The sequence below is a fragment of the Phycomyces blakesleeanus genome (assembly GCF_001638985.1).
Source record: "Phycomyces blakesleeanus NRRL 1555(-) unplaced genomic scaffold PHYBLscaffold_24, whole genome shotgun sequence".
Lineage (NCBI taxonomy): Eukaryota > Fungi > Mucoromycota > Mucoromycetes > Mucorales > Phycomycetaceae > Phycomyces > Phycomyces blakesleeanus.
The window spans coordinates 466010-484723 of record NW_017265157.1 but is presented as its reverse complement, the minus strand read 5'-3'; the positions used below and the strand labels follow the sequence as shown (position 1 = coordinate 484723).

General features: G+C 34.7%; 6 protein-coding genes across 6 annotated transcripts; 2 read left to right on the top strand and 4 right to left on the bottom strand.

Moving 5' to 3' along the window:
- Positions 1 to 107: 107 nt before the first annotated feature.
- PHYBLDRAFT_150266 (hypothetical protein) lies at positions 108 to 1230 on the bottom strand (the record flags this gene model as incomplete). The annotated part of the gene is made up of 5 exons (XM_018432439.1): positions 108 to 165; positions 313 to 392; positions 479 to 604; positions 858 to 994; positions 1221 to 1230. 5 exons carry the CDS (start codon positions 1228 to 1230, stop codon positions 108 to 110), a joined length of 411 nt encoding a protein of 136 aa, XP_018286716.1.
- Positions 1231 to 3282: 2052 nt separating this feature from the next.
- Positions 3283 to 3944, top strand: PHYBLDRAFT_183152 (hypothetical protein). Its single transcript, XM_018438723.1, has 2 exons — positions 3283 to 3464; positions 3561 to 3944. The coding sequence occupies exons 1-2, from the start codon at positions 3314 to 3316 to the stop codon at positions 3761 to 3763; spliced, it is 354 nt and encodes a 117-aa protein (XP_018286715.1). The 5' UTR covers positions 3283 to 3313; the 3' UTR covers positions 3764 to 3944.
- A 928-nt stretch (positions 3945 to 4872) lies between these two features.
- On the bottom strand, positions 4873 to 5845 carry PHYBLDRAFT_150264 (hypothetical protein; the record flags this gene model as incomplete). Its single annotated transcript, XM_018432438.1, has 4 exons — positions 4873 to 5018; positions 5098 to 5492; positions 5582 to 5646; positions 5747 to 5845. The coding sequence occupies 4 exons, from the start codon at positions 5843 to 5845 to the stop codon at positions 4873 to 4875; spliced, it is 705 nt and encodes a 234-aa protein (XP_018286714.1).
- A 1183-nt stretch (positions 5846 to 7028) lies between these two features.
- On the bottom strand, positions 7029 to 9315 carry PHYBLDRAFT_173094 (hypothetical protein; the record flags this gene model as incomplete). Its single annotated transcript, XM_018436940.1, has 4 exons — positions 7029 to 7060; positions 7169 to 7354; positions 7477 to 7559; positions 9227 to 9315. The coding sequence occupies 4 exons, from the start codon at positions 9313 to 9315 to the stop codon at positions 7029 to 7031; spliced, it is 390 nt and encodes a 129-aa protein (XP_018286713.1).
- A 1312-nt stretch (positions 9316 to 10627) lies between these two features.
- Positions 10628 to 12118, top strand: PHYBLDRAFT_188639 (hypothetical protein). The gene has a single exon (XM_018439541.1). The coding sequence runs from the start codon at positions 10675 to 10677 to the stop codon at positions 12082 to 12084; it is 1410 nt and encodes a 469-aa protein (XP_018286712.1). The 5' UTR covers positions 10628 to 10674; the 3' UTR covers positions 12085 to 12118.
- A 291-nt stretch (positions 12119 to 12409) lies between these two features.
- On the bottom strand, positions 12410 to 16221 carry PHYBLDRAFT_173092 (Zn(2)-C6 fungal-specific transcription factor; the record flags this gene model as incomplete). The annotated part of the gene is made up of 4 exons (XM_018436939.1): positions 12410 to 13577; positions 13749 to 14839; positions 14928 to 16051; positions 16107 to 16221. 4 exons carry the CDS (start codon positions 16219 to 16221, stop codon positions 12410 to 12412), a joined length of 3498 nt encoding a protein of 1165 aa, XP_018286711.1.
- Positions 16222 to 18714: the final 2493 nt, after the last annotated feature.

The window sequence follows — 18714 nt, the reverse complement described above, 5'->3', positions numbered from 1 at the left end:
AGAAGAAAAAGGACAAGTAAAAAAAAGGTAGAGAGAGAGAGAGAGAGAGAGATAGGATTTAATGCTTTAATGCACTTGTATAGTCAATGATGATTTTGCTTTTTTTTTTAAAAGGATGAACCCTCTGGAGGCTGGGGCAACTTACGGCCACTTGTGCACATCTCCCTAAAATATAGTCAATAGGTATACATAAATATAAACTCTCCAGACTTTCCAGACTCTTTTCTTTTTCTCTTCCTCTTCCTCTTCTTCTTCACATTCCTATTCCTATTCCTATTCATATTCATATTCTTCTTCTTCTTATGTTTTTACCTTCTCAATTCCAATAAGATTGTCTCGATAGTATATGAGCGTTTCCATTGTGCAAGACAAGGCAGGCGGTTAAAGTCAACCTAGAAAAGAAGAATAGGAGGAATAATAAAAGCCAAAAAAGAAATTTAGACATTTTACACGGAAATTCCAAAAACACCTGACTTACAACACCATTGTGAGGGTTCACACAAGGAAGATTTATTCTCGACACAAACTGCACAGACGGGGGTTGGTCAGGGTAATCTTCACCACAGTAAATCTTTAAGCTATAGATACGGTTCTCATGAACAGACTACAAAGAATACATCAGTACACATACACACCCTTTCTCTCTGTTTATATGACGCTGAATCTCTTTATCTATCTTCCTCTATTACTGTCAATAATATCACTGTCATTGCCACTGTCACTTCACTGTCACTGTCACTTTCATTGTGTGTGTGTGTGTGTGCGGGTCTTTCTCTCTTTCTATTCAGATATACACATTTCACATTCGTGTATATCTCACAAGCAGTAATTATTCCCGCCTTTTTTTTTTTACTTACAACAGGAGGTCCAAGAATCGTAGCATGCCATTTGTGCATCAACAAATCATCATCGGCCAATCCATAACTGCAATTGCCATCCCCGATACCCTTTTCACCCTTTTCCAACTCTTCCAACAAGCGAAAGTTACGAGGAACTAGAAGGTATATATGTATATATAAAAATGTTTAGTCATCAGCATATATTCTTTAGCACCGAAGATTTGTATTCACGGTTTCTTATAGTGCTTTCTATACTATTCTTATTTATTTTTATTGCTTGGATAAATGGACTACGTAATCATTGTACATTACAATTACTACTTCTTTAAGTGCTACTCTTAACAATTGCTTTGACTGTGTGTTAATGTGTTTATTACATACCTTGACCCATTTCTCACAATTGTATATCTATAACAAACAACAACAATAAGAAAGAAGAAGAAAAAAGTAGTAATAAAAATTAAAAATTAAAAAAAAAATACGAACTTGAAAAATAAAATAAGAGACAAGACTTTCAAGTAAGCTTTTTGTGAGAGGGGGGCGATGGAGGAGAAACAAGACAGTGGCGTTTGGTGAGATTATTATTATTTTAAAGTCCCGGCCATGCGTCATCGTTGATGAACAAACCTGGGCTATATGGTGTGTAAGTTTATAAAGTTGTACACACACACCCACCTACACACACACACAAACACACTTATTAAATAATAACTAATACGCTACTCTTTGATACTACAAAGAATTGGAATCGTTAAATCAACAATTGAGATGAAACGCTTTGTTGAAATTAAACAATCCATTGTCCCATAGTCGCTTGGTAATTTGTATAATAGAAAATAAAGTCCATTATATTGCCATGGTATTCATAGATAGATATGTATGTATGTATTGTTCTGTAGACTTCTTGACTTAATTAACTAAAAGTCAATTGGAATTAAACAAGCCGAGAAGAAGAAGAAGAAAGAAGAGGTTTACTCATAGTAAACCTGTTTCTTGACATTCACAAGACCCACCCATCATATTTATACACATATTCAAAATAGCGACCCGGAAGTCTTCCGATCTTATTTAGCAACCGATCAAAGACTTTTTTTTTTGAAGAGATTATTTTAATTTATATGTGTATATATATAATATATAACAATCAAGGACATATAATTTATAATGTACTGTATGTAATCATATATACTCTTATCACCAAGATATATATCTTTATTTATACTATTCTATAATATTCTTGCTCTTGTTACACTTGTACAATACTCATCCGTACACAAAAATAAAAAATAAAATAAAAGAGGGGGGTGAGGAGGAGAAAGAAGGGATGTCGATGATAAGCGCACACAAGACGGAAGATAAAGAGTTGTTCTTTTGAGTGAATTTCATTCAAAAGAACAAGTCTTGTATCATTTACTAAATCAAACAAGATACATATCTATATCTATATCTATATATGATATTTAACTAGTATTAATAATATATTAAAACACTTTATCTAATTATCAACCAATAAACTAAGCGCAAAATTAATATCAAATATTTATCTATTTACTTTGTTTTAATTAGAAAATAAAATGGCAATTGAAAAATCATTAGGAACTAACTACTAACTACACAAAGGGGGGAAATACAGATGGTTCTTTTTTATTATTACTATTATTTATTTCTGTAGGTACAACATAAGAAATATTTTAAATTATTGCTATCCTTTATCATTTATTCTCAGAGACCAAAAAAACTACTAATAATAATTAAAGGGCAATTATGACACCATCTGTTGGAGACGTCAATTCGAATGATCTTATTTCACGAATATCAGTCCAAATATCACCAGCATAAAATCGATCCCAGGGGGGGGGGGGGATAAAGAAAGACATACATACCCTTACAGACAACAGGATCAATTCACACTTGATTACAACATATTACATAAAGTACCTGTTTTTTAAAAGGGATGCCTGACATACATGCATAGATCTTCGTCATTTACATTCAACTGCCCAAAACCTCAATCCTTCAATACTTTAGTACCTTTGAGTTCCAAGTCAATTGGTTTGGGTAAAGGTCCACTATTTTCTAGTCATTATTTTATTTATTTCCCAATAAATTACTATTTTACGAAAAGGCGATCAATTGTGTGGTCTGTAGTACTATCGAATCTACATGCACCTTTTTTTTTGCTGTTGTTGCTAGATGGTGTATTTGTGCATCTGCTCCCTAACATAAATTAGTGCACATAAATTCTGTAAACCCTGCCTTTGCCAAGCACACTAAAAAAAAAGGAAAAAGATATCTATCCCTAGTGACGGCGTAACCAATATCAAGCAGTATACGATGTATATACAATAATAATAATAATAATCAAAGGAGAATTGGATGGTATAAAATAAGACAATTTTTTCTGCTTTGGATCCAGGAATATCGGTGCTTCATCTATCTATCTATCAATTCATCTCTATATTACCATTCGTAAAATGCAGATCCATAGCCTTGCAATTGTTCTTGTCATCTTTGCTGCCGTCTTGATCCAAGCCAGCCCTCTTCCAAATCAAGCCCATGATGACATCCTTATACATGAAAGTGCTGTGTCGGTCGCCTCTTCTGCAAAGGCTGCTGTAAACTTGGGTAAGAAACACACAAGCCATTTCTGTGCTGTAATAAAGTATCACAGCTAACAAATGTTATCTGTACACATACATACACATACATACATATATGTAGCCAAAAAGCGTAGATCTGATGATTCGTCTGCCAAAGTTGATGCCCGTGCTCTTGCTGCTTCAAACAGTCAAGCCCGTGTAGTTTCGCCTGCTGGTATACTCGACAAAGACATTAAGGATCCACTCGACGGTAAACGAGGTCCTATTGGTGAAAAAATTCATGAGGATATCGAGGATGGCGAGAAGGCCTTGAAGGGCAATTAAAATTAGTCCCAATTTATTTTATATACATATATAAAACGTTATATGGCAAGAAGTAAAAAGAAAATCAGCTTCAGAGATAATTAAGAAATATAGCCATAATTAACAAAAATAGCCATTCATAATAGTGAGAAGCTATACTTATGGTCTTATTGTGAAATAAAAAAAAAGTATTTGAAAACGTAATATTTTATTTTCTGGTCTTTTTGTGCATGTATTTTGGGACACAACACTTTTACCTTCGGGCATTTAAATATCATCCTCTGATGGTGGAAATATCGATATTGTCATTTTTACAAAAATCAATATCTCTATGAATATTAGTCTGTTTTTGTTCAAAAAAGCGCTGAAGAGCATAGATTTATTTGCTTAACAACTTTACTTTGTAAAAAATAAATAAAACATTTCGAATTTTTTTTGGGTGTATGTCCTGAGGGGACTTTTGTATCAGATATCGTTATGTGGTGCAAATATCCATTTTTTTATTAGTAAATGGTTTTTTAGAGTGAAAAAATGAGATGCTTTGATCAATACTAGAGCAAACAATACAAAGCAATTTTTAAATAGTGGATCTTAATGTGTTCAGTTAAGTTACTTATATATATAAAACCACTTTGCTTAACGCATTTGGGTGTATAGCTGATTTTCTGAATTTAACCTTCCACTTTGATCAAAATGGTCATTTTTATTAAACAAATACTCATTTTAGCGGTGAATTCAACAGTTCTTCAGTGTATAGATTATTGTTTTGACAGAATATTACCCCTAAGCCTACTCTTAAGTCTACTCTTATACCTTAGAAAACGCTTACAGAACTTCTCTATCAAATTTGACCCTTTGTTTTTATTATAGTATAGTAGAATGACCAGTATAAATTTAGTTAAACAAGAGCTTTTCTTAATACACTTTGCAAATACAGCTACTAAGCATTATAAGTGCAGCCTAAGCCATTAAATTTTATAGTATACTGTTTTACAGCACAAACTTAAAAGTAAATAGCTATTGGCTTCTCATAATAAAGTATTCGAAGAAGTGTTTGATAGTAAAGTCCAAAACCAAATGGTTTCAATAATAATAAAAAATTACAAGCAGTTTATTGTATGATTTACAGTCTATGCGTACACAGACATGCGCTCATACCATTCTCTTAAAGACTTTCCTCCGTTTGTATCATCCAATATCCTTGAATCAAATAATTCATGATCCAGGGCGTCTACTGTCCTCAATTGAGAAGCTAATGTAATGTCGGCCCACCCGACTAGAAGTAAGAAAAGAAAAGAAACAATTTAAATAACAAGTAGCAAATAACAAATAAATTTCAATAACCAATTAGATACCTTTAGATCCGGTCAAATAAGGCTTCTCTGCCAAGATCTTTCTGGTATCTTTCAATACTTCGTGAATCTGCTTAATGTGGTCCTCTGGATCTCCTGCAAACTGCTCAACAGTCTTTCCATATTTGGCTTCCCGAACCTCTCGGAACCTGGCCTGCGCAGCTTCATCACCACATGCCTTGACTACTTTCAATACGATAATACATATGAGATGAAGGACCAGACGAGTGTCGAATGTTGCTTGGAAAGATCTGTGTAGCTCCTCGTCTCCGTGAAATAAACTAGGGGATTCCGGGTATGTGACTTCCAAATACTGGGCAATCTTGAGGGAATCCTGAATAGCCTTTTCTTTCTCGGTGTCTACAATGATAGGTACAGTAGGAGGATTACCGGTCTTTCTGTAAAATTAAGAATGGCAGTAGTTTTAGTAACACTTTTACGTATATAATTTACAATATCAAGGTAATATAATACAATGTAGCTTTACGTTATGTCCGGAATCAAAGTGTAAATTTCTTTAAAAGTAACCCAGGTTGTTTCATAGGGAAGTTTCTAAAGACAATTTGGAGCTGTTAGTTAAACAGGATTTATCTAAAGACTGAAATGCCTTGTATAATGAGAGAGAGAGAGAAAAAAAAAATATGTCTTTTACCTTTATATTCAATGTAAAACGTGTCTTGTAGGTATTTGGGGACCAAGCTTTCTCTCCGAGGGCTGGAAGAAGAAGATCATAAAATTGAATGGGCTTCATAGTAATAATATAGAAAAATGGTAAAGAGGTGCGTGAAGTTGTAAGTCATGAGTCTAATGATTCATTTGTATTTATACTTTTGATACGTATAATCGCTATTTCAACTTAAACAACCTGTACTCAATATCATCTTTACTTTGCTTTTTTTATATACCTGTACTTTCTTGGCTTACTTAATAAGGTAATATGATATAAATATTGTAGTACTAGTTCTTTTTATTATTATTATAAGGAAGACCAACACTTATAAATAAAGTTAAAAACAATAGTAATAGCATATTTTGACAAAGCGTGTAATGTAGCAATTATGATATCTCCTCGTTTGAATGCCAAGATTAGACTAAGCCTAATATTATTAATTGTATTTTTGGTTTGAATAAGGTACTGAACATTAATTATGTTAAAAGAATATCAGTTATTAATCATGTATTTCAATTAGAACAATTCAATGATAAATATTTTAAAAGAAGTACTCAAAGAAATTAATTTGTATTCTATATTGTATTTTGTTAATACTTGTTTACGCGTATTTGACCATATAGGCATAACATCCTCTCAGAATATTGTTGTCCTGAACACCATCCAACATTATGTATCGAAAGATGCCATGCGTAAGATTATTTCCCAGAATAATGCATGAAAGAAATACACTATATGTGCTCATGGAGTGTATAATCAAACATATTACGCGTTTGATACTTAAAAAATACAGCAATACACACGTATGTATATATATGGCATTTTATTTGTTAAAACGTGCGAATTTTATCCATGCTGTCTATGAAGGACGAAATATTTTTTATACCCATATATGATGCTTGGCTTTTATTGCTATATGTACCTCCTGTGAGAATTATTGTTTTTTATAGCCATTTCTCACTTTTCACACTCTTGTTTGGCTTATATACCGGTATCTTTCTACTTAACTTATTAGACATAATGCTAGATTTTGCTTAGAAGTGTTTGTTAAAATCTATGTATTAAATATTCTTTCTTAGTACTAAATCCAACAAAAATTTATTTATATATCTAATATGACTTTAAGCATAATTTTACCTTTACATTATATTATTTATCATAGCACAAACCTACTTTTATTCACACAGTGTTTGTAGCTATGTTTTTGTACTACTACTAAAAAGAAATTTTAAGTTTTTTCGATCATAAAATTGTACCCGCCTATTCACCCTGTGAGCACCTCATAAGCTTGCCCCACTAAAAATAAAACGCATAATCACAAAATAATTGATTAATAAGGATAGGCAGCTAAATATATACATTTATATATATACCCATTCAACCGCGTGACTCAGCAATACATACCTTTAGATTCAGAAAAGTAAGCAGGCCTTACTAATTTAGCTCTAGTATCCATCAGTCCTTCATTGTCAATTCTGATTTTATATCCTGAAATTCCGCAAAAGTTTTCAATACTAGTCTCAAACTTGGCGTCATAATCCTTTCTAAACGAAGCCTTGAGGTCTTGCTCATAAATGTTATTTGCTAAATCTATATTAACTACAGGAAATAAAATAGTGAATCGTTAACCAAAGCTTCATTTGGTAGCCTTGTGTAAGATCTAGTTTTCGTGGAAAAGTCTCCGAGTGTTAGGGTAGGTAACCTCAGTCTACTGCGCAACTTTCCACGATTATCTACTATAGTATGATTACTAATGTACACGGTAATATGAACAGTTGGAATTTCTGTGGGGTTTCTATAAGCAGAAAAAAATACATATTATCACACATCAGCCTGTGTTCAAAAAAGTAGTACACAGAAATAATGTATATATCATGACGCAATTTTACTTACGTCAATTTAGAAACTATAGAGGGAGACTGTCCGAATGGGACTCACGCAACTTAAAGAAGCATATAGATACTACGCTAGAATATACTCAAATTTTTGAATTGTGTTTTGTTGATATAGTGTAGCTTATTGCATGTCTTTGAGCACAAAATTAATATCCACTAAAAACATGGCCCTGAATATTCATGCATAGAAATATATGAATATTAATAAATTTAGGCCAACATATCCTCTCAGCCATTTTGTGTGTGTGTCCGAGTTGATAGACTCAGTTTATTGTATTTTATTATAGCATAAATAATTAGCATTATAGAATTAGATCTTATTGTTGTAAAGTCACGGGGGACAAAATATATGTAACACTTGAATACTTGTGTAGAGGCTAGCTCAATCAACTATATTTAGATATTTTTCTTTGGTAGAATATATATATATACAAATATACAAATATAGATATTATATCCTTTATCAGAGGCTATCATTCACAAATGATGCCTCATATTAAATATCTCTACATACTTGGTGTGGACAAACTGAAAAGTTCAAATGACTCTCACTGGCTAGACTTTTTTTTGATTGCCAATTAAAACGAGGGGAATATCATGCTTTTGACAAAAGAAAAGTGCCATAGTGCGCAAGACCTGCAATAAGGTATTTTTAGTTGATAGAAGAGACTCTAATATCTATTTGAACTAATTTTGAGCTTCTCAGTCTGTCCACTCCAACTCTCAATTGATCAAAAAAGCTATTAATTGACAGAATGTTTTTATATACCCATTACTATGCCCAAAATATAAATATTCACAAAAGAAGTCAAAGTTTGATGCCTCTAAATTAATTTGATATTTAGTATAAAGCACACATATGATAATAGATGGGATCTACTATACAACAAAGGCAATTAAAGTAGTAGTAAAGATTAAAAAACAAAACAAATAGTTTCTGTTTTAAGTAAAGTCTCATGCAGGAATATGCATGATTATGCACGGTTCACGTCAGCACTATTAAGGACTCAATCCCAGTCTATTTTTTTTGCATATAAAATACTTTCTAAGCTGCTGTATAAAGCATATCCATCTCTTCCCTTTTCTTTCTTCTATCATTTTCCCTTTTCCCTTCTACCTTCTTATATAGATATAGATATAGATATAGATATAGTTAGTAGTATCTAAAGGTAAATGTGTAGGAGGTTGAGTGTATGGCGTGGTGGGTAGATGAGATGAAGAATAGATTAGTAGATAGGTGCTGATACGTTAGCTGATATCTATACCTATTAATTAGTCAGTGACTTGATGTATTTGAATATAAGTATTACAGAGAGAGAGAGAGAGAGAGAGAGAGATGTATGGTGCATATATATAGCAATAAAAACAATATGAGATGATTTATTAAACAACCAGTTGATTTAATTGAAGCATAACTTGCAAGATGAATGATAGTTTTACAGTAGTCAATTTGCTTAAAGGCTACTTGTGCTATATAGAGATTGTGCGTTACTGAGTTAGCAAGATATGTATGTGTATTTGATGAATGTAACAGTCGCTCCTCTCTCTCTCTCTTTTGATATTTTACAAGGAATTTGTGAATTTTTGAAGAGAAATAGCCTTGATAAGAGTTTGTGCTAGCTGGTGTTGTTTGAATCTAGAAACAGCTTTGTACATCATATCAGTATTTTGATAGTTAACATTGAATAATATATTTGGAATATGAAGGATATATTATTATAAGTATAAGCTATCAAGTTTTGGATAATAAGGAAGATATTTATATAGATATTGAACTGAGAATGATAATCACCTTTGTTTTTGTTTTCAGTATTTTATTAAACATGTAAACGATCGGCTTATGTCAAGCAAAAGTAAACTTTTCTACAAGGCATGTTTCATATGACACTTAGGTCATACTATTAGGGATTTCAATTAGTTTTTGGCTATATATATTCAAGTATGTCATCATATACCTATTGAGTGTATGCTTTTATTGCTTATTCTAAAGATTAAGCAGTTGGATCCGGATATCAGGAATTTTCTTCTTCTCTGTAAATGAATTGGCTCTAAACCATCTTTGAGTTTGAAACTTAACGTTTTACAATATAATTGCAAGCTATACTTGAGTAGGACTTTACTAATAAACAAGTTCAGGAATAAGTAAACTCTTCATGTTTTATAACCATTTTGTATATAAATTCTGATTTTTATTGTTATTCTCAAAACAAAGCACAGAAAGTCTATCAATTTAAATTCAAGGTCAATATTTTATAAGGCCTATTTTACGGTGTGTACCATATTAACTTTCTTAAGAATACTCAATTATCATGCAGAGATTGCATAAAGAAACGGACTTTTTGGTCGAATTTGCAACAATTCTAAAATACAAAATTCCGTCACAAACCTCAAGGAACTACATCTAACCTCAAGTCTAGGGTATGATGAACCATATAATTGAAACAAAGGTAAGCATGTTTCAATCATGTATAATCTTCGCGTTCATTTGTTTTGGGAAATCATCGGTGTGATGATTGACTGCATTTACAGCCACGGGAGCTTAAACACATACAAAGAAATATTACATTACCTAATTCTTTGTTAGAAAATACTTACTATGTACCTGAGGTAACCCTTTGGGTGTAATATAATCAGTAAAGAGTCTTGCCTGTGGTTATATGATCCTGTTAAGACTGACTTTATATATACATACATAATTGTAAGTGTGTTAAATATAAAGAGACACCTTTTTCTTATATTACCTCTTTTAACATCTATTTGCCTAGTAACCGTCCAAAATTCAATAGCGAAAACAGAATATCCTAAAAATAAGAAGAAAAAAGTGTGTTTGTGTTTGTGTTTGTGTGTGTGTGTGTGTGTAAAAGTAAAAATAATAATAATAGTAGTATGAAAAATGAAAAAATAATAATATATTAGAATATTTTCTCCTTGTCTTTCCTTTACTGTTCTTACCGAAATCAGCGTCATTGCTCATCGCAGATCTCATCTACTGTGCTTGCTTGGGAAACAAAAAGTATGATGAGGAAGCAAGAGAGCTGCTGTTTAGACAGAGTACCACAGGAAACAATGACCGAAGAAAGACTTTTTCATGACAAAACCCTGAGTAGATCCCCAGCCAGACCAAAGCCCATCCCCAATGGCAACAAGCTCATGCAACATAGAGATCAAATTCACTCATCTCCATCAAATTCACTTATTTCTTCTTCCCCTTGGTCTATTGTATCTAACGATGCTTTTAACCAAGACGAGTCTGGAGAAGTCAGCACTCCACTGTCTGAAACAGGATCCAATAGTAAGGGTGGCTCGTTTGAATTTATGAACTCTCCTCGTACAACAAGATCTTTTGGTTGCTTCTCTAATAGTCCAGCTGGTACAAAAGATCGTGCCATAGCAGTAGTCCCAACCCCACATTCCCGTCAAAAGATATCTTTAGGCTGGACAACCCCTAGCAATGATGCTGCATCAATGCCAATATCCTCCGCTACTATCCACAGACCTCAAAATATAGACAACCCAAGGCAGGATAAAACAGGTTCATATAATTCAGACAAGAGTATCGCAAGTTTTCGAAGCTCACATCAAAAATCCACCAGACAAGCACCCGCTCGATCCGGCATTGCAATTGCACGGGCAAAACAAGAAGAGATGGAGGAAGACGATGGATTTCAACTTATCAGGGCCACTTTTTCAAATGCTCCTAAAGAATCAAACTCAAAAAATGACGCTAGCCTGGAGTGGATCTCTAGACCACTTACACCTTCTAAAAACTCGCCACAAAAGTACTCTTTTATAACTACAGCTACAGATATACACATTAATAACGGAAGTCCAGTAATCAGTCCCAAAATATTATATAAGCCGTCCAGAACTTCCAGGCAGATTTCCTCATGTGAAACTTCTTGTTCTTCTAGTTCTGTAAAATCCCACGATGAAAATTTAGACTCTGACGACCCTAATTTTAACGAAGTTTTTGTCCATACTTCTCCCTCTTCATTTGCCCCTCCAATCGATTCATTCTTACGTGTTTCCAACCTTGATCAATGTACCATATATAGCACGGATACAGACCCTAAAGCCTTGAGCGCCCATCAAAAGAAACATCTCAAGCCGACCCTAAGAATCGCTACAGACGCTTGCTGCACTCAGATTTTAAAGCCAACCTTACTCCAAAGTCTTTTACCAAATACTGTCGCCGATGGACGATACGAAACTTTATTTGATACTATTCAAGATCAGGGTATTGTCGATGGGGAATTGGTCAAGGCTTTGTGGCGCAAGAGCCATATCCCGGACAGGATACTAGGTCATTTGTGGGATCAATGTGATCCAAGTCACCAAGGTCTACTAGACAAACAGGCATTTATTCAAGGGATGAGAGCAATTGACGCCTTTTTATTACAGCACTCACAAGCTGTAAATCTATAGAGTGTTAAGCTAAATTATTAAACTTTATTACACTAAAAAGAAAAGAAACTATAGAAACAATGATGTAAAATATATTAAATAAATCAACATGTTGTCATTTGGCTTGCTTCTTTTTTTAAAAAAAAATATTATTATTACTACTACTATTAACTGCACTACAATTTGGGGTAAAGAAATATTAGGAATTGAGTATATATCTGTAAGCACAAAGAAGAAGGTATTAAAATAAAATAAAATGAAATGCAATATACAAACTAGATAGGAGGTAAAGTAAAGAATATAGGTATTGATAAGTAGACGCTCGAATAAGGTGTGCTGTGATTAATTAGTGCCATGAAATAGCATCGCCGGCTATCTTGGTTTGAGGTATCTGTATCCAAGGATTCTCTTGAGAAAACATAACAGAACCGTCTTCAGTATGCTGACAAGACGAGTTTCCACTGGTAGTCAATCTCGACTGCAAAACAACAGAACGTTGATCTGGTGTTGGGGAGAGATCAATAGGGAGTGGGTAAATATGATTAGGAGCCATCGAATTTGTTGAAAGCATAGCAAAGTCTCGGTTGGCTTTCTTCTTGTACTCTGGTGCTTTTAATAAAGCTGTATCCCACTGCTTCGTTACAGATTTGTCTTGTTGGGATGATTCTAATGATTGTCGCATGGCATTAAACTGAGAAGGATGCTCAGATAAAGTAGATAGTGGCGAAGTATGTTTGAGAGGAGACGATAGCCAGTTTGTTGGAGGGTGACAAACAACTGACTCGCGAGGAGAAGGATCTGAGCTTCCTGCACTACTTCTTTCACCACATGACCCCGAATTCTCTGAAGACCCATATAAAAGATACATCATCTCAGAGCTGTCCGCGTCTGGAATTACAGATGTCTCTACAGCTGTTTGAGGCACAAGTGAAGAATGGTGTTCGTGGCTGCTAGAAAGTGTATCTAATCCGATAGATTGAACAATAGGTGTACCAAAGGAAGGCTCATGTGGAATCACAGAAGTATTTGGATGGAGAGTCTCAACCATGGATGCAGTAAAGCATTCATTCCAATCTCTAGAATGAACAGATGGCCAGTATTTTTGAGGAGCATCACGATGCTTTGGAGGAGGAAGAGGTAATTTTGGTGGGATTACAGAATTCTCTGAATCCAATCCTTCCAGGCTTGGTACAGCTTCAAACATTACAGCATGTATTCCAGAGCCAGGGGTTGTGCTTGTGCTTGACATCGATGGGAGCTCTGGTGTAGGAGAAACTTCAGATATTCGAGTAGATCGATGCTTTACTGTTTGAGTTGAAGGGTAAAAATGTTGGTGGTGTTGTGGTTGCTCAGCTTGAAGTGTATCGCTAATAGGAATATCAATCCACAGGTAATCTTCATTGCATATCCCCAACGCTCCCGATGAGTCTTCATGTACTTCATGAACATCGTGCATGCTCACGTACGGATTATGACTATTCACAGTTTGTTCGCTGAGGCCTCGTTCAAACGACCTCAATAAAGAAAGGGCCTGTTGCTGCTGTTGCTGTTGCTGTTGCTGTTGCTGTTGCTGTTGCTGTTGCTGTTGCTGTTGCTGTTGCTGTTGCTGTTGCTGTTGCTGCTGTTGATGTAACTGTAGCTCCTGCCTTTGCTCTATCTCCTGCCGCTGCCTCTCCTGTTGATACTGCTCCCTTTCCTGTTTTTGATTCTGTTCATTTTTCTCCTTTTGTTGCTGTTGCTGATTTTGGCTGTTAGGTCCCACCAATACCGTCATTTCTTGGTCATTGTTACCCAAATTACTAGTCTTTGTACGTTTGTAGGAGTAATGGGGTTGCGCCTGCTGCAATTGATGATGAGGCGATGAATCATTATTCCCTGGAGATGAAAGCTGTCTTTTTGGTGCTCGAGTGGATTTATTGGTATTTTCGTCTTGTCCTGGTGTCATATGTCGCCTTTTATTTATGCTTGCCTGAATCGAGCCAGAATAGTATGAACTAACGGACGCTGCTTCCTCTCGCTCGATAGAAGTATGAGATAGTTTGCTGAGTTGTTCTTTGTCCATGTCTGCTCTAGACATAACATCCAACATGAGATATGATGAAATAGCCTGATTTGCGGATCTTGGCTGTGCTGATACAATACAATGAAGGTTATCATCTGTATCAATAAGACGATTGGATGGCACGACCGAGAGATCTGGGTTTTCTCCACAGCGTTCAGGTGCTGTGTGAACAAACATGTGATCAGCAGATACCTTGTGATTGATACACATCTCAAGAGTATTGGCGATTTCGGAATAAGTAGATAATATCTTGATCACTTCTAGTAACTGAACATGTAAAATTGATACTTCGTTCGAATTTGTTGATATTTCTGAATGTAAAACCTTCTTTGTCAATGATTTTGTTTCCAAAGGAGATTGTTTTAACCGTTTACTTTGGCTATTTTGCTCTTGTTCTTTGAGGTCAAATATACTTTTAGCAACACAAAGTGCATACACAATAGCAGGTGACGTATTTGAGGTGGAGGCGAGGGTTTTGGATGACTGTACAATACAACGTGCTGCAGATACACATGAATCTAAAGCAGCTAGATCGAATAGACCTTCCAGGAGTTGGTCAGAGGAAGGTTTGAGCTGACAGTTGAATATTTGGATGGTAAGAATCTGATGGAATAATTCAAGTGCAGATACCGATAATTTCATCCCGCAAATGTCATTAAAATTGCTGACATCTTTTGACAGGTTGGATAGTTGACTTAAAGTACTGAGCTGAGCCTATGATAGAGAATTTAATTTAATTTGATTATAAATCAAACTTACATCCTTACGCACAAGTTGGTTTTTGTCTTGTTGAGATCAGTACCTTTATTTCATCTACCCGGGAATTATCTTGTTTGGTTGTTAATTGACTCAAGAATTCAGTGTACTGATCGAGCACAGATACTGCCCACTGTTGATATCCTTCTTGATCATTGGTAAATTTGTTGGCTGCAATCGTCTTGGGTTCAGCTAATTCTTCTGGATTTTGCACCCGGCTAGTCCAGCAGTTTCGACGCATATAAACACTAAACCACACATCCCAGCTGTGGAGTAACTTGAATAGTAGCGTGATTTTTTCCTTTTCAATTAAGTCTGTTTTCTGCTGACGGATAAGGTCTTGAAATGAACAACGCTGGGCAAATGTGGCACCAATCTGGAGAGTAATAAAAGCCTGCTCTTCACACACTGTAGTACATTGATAGTGAGTCAAAAGAATGGCACTCTGGATGAGTACAATCAGAGAGTCTCGATCGGTTCCCAGTGGTTGAAATGGAAAGGCGGCAGAGAGTAATCTTCGGTGAGCTTCTGAATAGAATATATGGGCCAATCGCTCAATCTCAAGAGACAATTTTTGGTATCTTGAACAAAGGGCTTGATTTGCGGCCTGAAAGACGAGGGCAAATACGGAAAATGTCAAGACAATTTCAACACCTTTTGTGGGTGCTACAGAAGGATCAAGTGGGTTTTGAATACTATTGATGACTGTGTTAATCAATGAGATCTCAATACATGGACTGTAGAGTAAATTGTAATTTGAAAATAAAGAAAGTATCTCAAGCGAAAGATCCTTTGCAAGTCTAGAAAAGCCAGGTTGGGTTGGGGATGCCTGGAGATATTGTGTAAACAAATCTAGGAAACCGGCCCAGACTGTGTGTGGCTGAGATGACATGTCAAAGAAGCCAAAGAGGAGTGGTGGTAGTCGTGTGATGTACAGAAAAGGTCTATTTGTTGTTTTGGCTGACAGATGGGTATAATAATGATTTGAAAAGGTGATATTTTTGAGGTTTTGGGTCTTGTAGTCATGTTCGACTGTCGCAACATGGTTTCCGTCGCGCTTTAAAAGATCGGGTTTCTTGGGAGATGAGTTGCGTCTTGTCTTTTCGTCGTAATGACAAAGCAGACTATGTTCAGTACACCGAGCACACCGTGGTTCTGACAAACAAGTTACTAAGGTTGGTCTTTGCGGTCAAAAAAATTCTATCAAAGAATGTGAGATGCTTACTGCCATCGCAACGCATCTTTTTTGTTCGACATGCATTGCATGCCTTTGTCACTTTATTACGTTTAAGTGGAAAATCTTTTGTTGAACAAGAATGCCACTTGAATGCACCAGCCATGAAGAAATTAAAGAAAAGCAGAGAAATAAGCAGAAGAAAAGGAAGAGGATCCCGGATTGGGGAAGACAGTGAAACTGGAGCAATCGAAGAAGAAGAGAGAGAAAAAGAAACTTTTCATTGATAGTTTATACTTGTCTTTATTTGTTTTATTTATTTTTACATATTCATAATAAAGCATATTCTTATTTTAAAAGTCTCTCTTTAATATATTTATAGCTATATTGATTTATTAACTGCTTGATTTTAGCTCTTTCTCTCTCTCTCTCTCCATTAAGGGTATTTGATGTGGAAGGTACTCAAATACAAGTCTTGGGCTGTCTTGATTGTTATTTGTTTTTATTGGTTTCTTTGTATATTCTATTTTGATGTAGTTTGTCATGATGACTGAGATCAGTAAGGTTTCTTACGTTTCATAGGTATAGTAGGACAAGTACTCTAAATCAAAACAACAGCCCGTATTCGCCTTAACTCTTCCGAGTATAATTTTTTTTTGATATTCACAGTAGCTTCTTGTTCAGGAATAATAGTAATAAGATAACTTTTATGCTCCAAGGAAAGAGCTTCATAGTCACCATGACCTTTTTGATCTACTTTATTTTGAGACATGCATAATTGATTGATTGATAGTAAATATATAGTAATAGTAAGAGAAAATGTAAAGCATATGTGTAGTAAACAAAAAGTCAACGGAGATCAGAGGCAAATAAATCCGAGCCGACAGAGAAAGGAAAGAATTTGTCAGGTCACATGTTTTATTTTATTTTTGTTTTTTAAAAAATAATAATATATATATTTTATAGAATTGAAACAAAATATATGTTTCAAATCTGATTTATGACAGAAAATAAGTTTGTGAGAATTTCATAGACGCAAGCTAAAAACGAAACAGATATTGGGAAACAAATAGACAAAAACTGGGGCTGACCTTTTAGATAGGATCTATTAGATTGGATACAAGGTTGATGAGACATAAAGACATTTTTTGTAAATATTATGTGCGAAACCATATCCATTTCTCCACAAAAGTACTAATAATACACAAGGGACACATATATAGATAGAGAGATAGAGAAGAGAAGCCTATGCAGATTGATAATTAAATAGAAACTTAATAATGAAGATGTATTCCTTTTTTTCCAAATATTCCCTGTAAATTTAATAAGCCAAGTGAATACTTATTGGATATTCAAATAGAAATAAACTGATTCTTATAACATACATATTCCACGTGTACAAATAGCCTTTTGTTGCTCTTGTTGTCTAAAGAGCGACCTTTTGCACTCACCTACTTTCCCAAGCTTGGCCAAATACGCCTCTATTATTATTGTTATTATTTTAATATAAATTTGCTTAGTCTTGTCTAGTTGTACATCCTATTTTATTCCGTATTTTCCCCCCAACGCTAGTATCCCATTAAACACAAGAGGTCCCTGCACTCATCACAATGGTAGGACAGATGTGTACAAGACTTATGGACTCTTGTGAGAGAGTACAATTGAGTGAGAGAATCAATGCAAATCTATGATTGAACTATGAAATTATCAAAATAAAAAGAAAATAAAATGCGTGCGACAATCCCAGGCCAGGTAGTTCATATTGTGCTTTTATTTAGGGCGGCGAAATATCTTAAAAAGTTACATTTTACTATCACAGTAAAGAACTCTTGAACCTTTTTTTTTTGTGTGTGTGTATTGTCAGTTCACAAGCCAATCGTGTCCTTTCATAAGGTGAGCACAATCAAGCTCTGCAAAGATGCCAGTCAGTTTCTTTGGCTTTTTTTTTGCTTGGTTGATAAGTAATCGTTTGATACAAACAGAAGCTAAAACAGAAAAGTATATTTGTTATATTTGATATTTCGGTCCGTCTAATCAGATTAATTCTATCATTAAATAAGCTCACCAATAGACTACTATTGTTCTATACTGTCCAAAATTGAATAATAAAAATAATAATAATTGTAATAAGACAAAATGTTTATTAAAAGAATTTGAGTTATCGACCGACATTTTAAAAATATGCTTTACGGATCAAGTGGAAACCCAAAAAAATAAATAATAGAATTATATAGAAAAAGAAGTCGATTCGATTGCTATTATGTCTGGCTGTTGAAGTCCAAAAAGAGAAAGGGAAAAATAAGAGTGGGAAGAGAGACATGTTTGTACCTGTGTGTGTGTGTGTGTGTGTGTGTGTGTGTGATATGACATTTGTGTGAGAGACTGGAGATTAAATTTAAAGACATTTAGGCATAGAAGGGGAGGAAGTGCGGAAGTTTAGGCACAAACGAGGAAAGTCTTGCACGATGCTTCAGCCCAGTCAGATATGAATGTATACAGATTTGTAACTCGGCAGTGAACAGTCAAGTTGGGTCTTGCTATGTGAATTACTCAGGTTAAATTGAAAGGTTCTCTTTAATAGGAAAAATCATAGTATTAATTGTCAAGGGCAATTAACTTTGAAAAGCTTATTGGATTTGACTATAGTAAGCTTCTATTG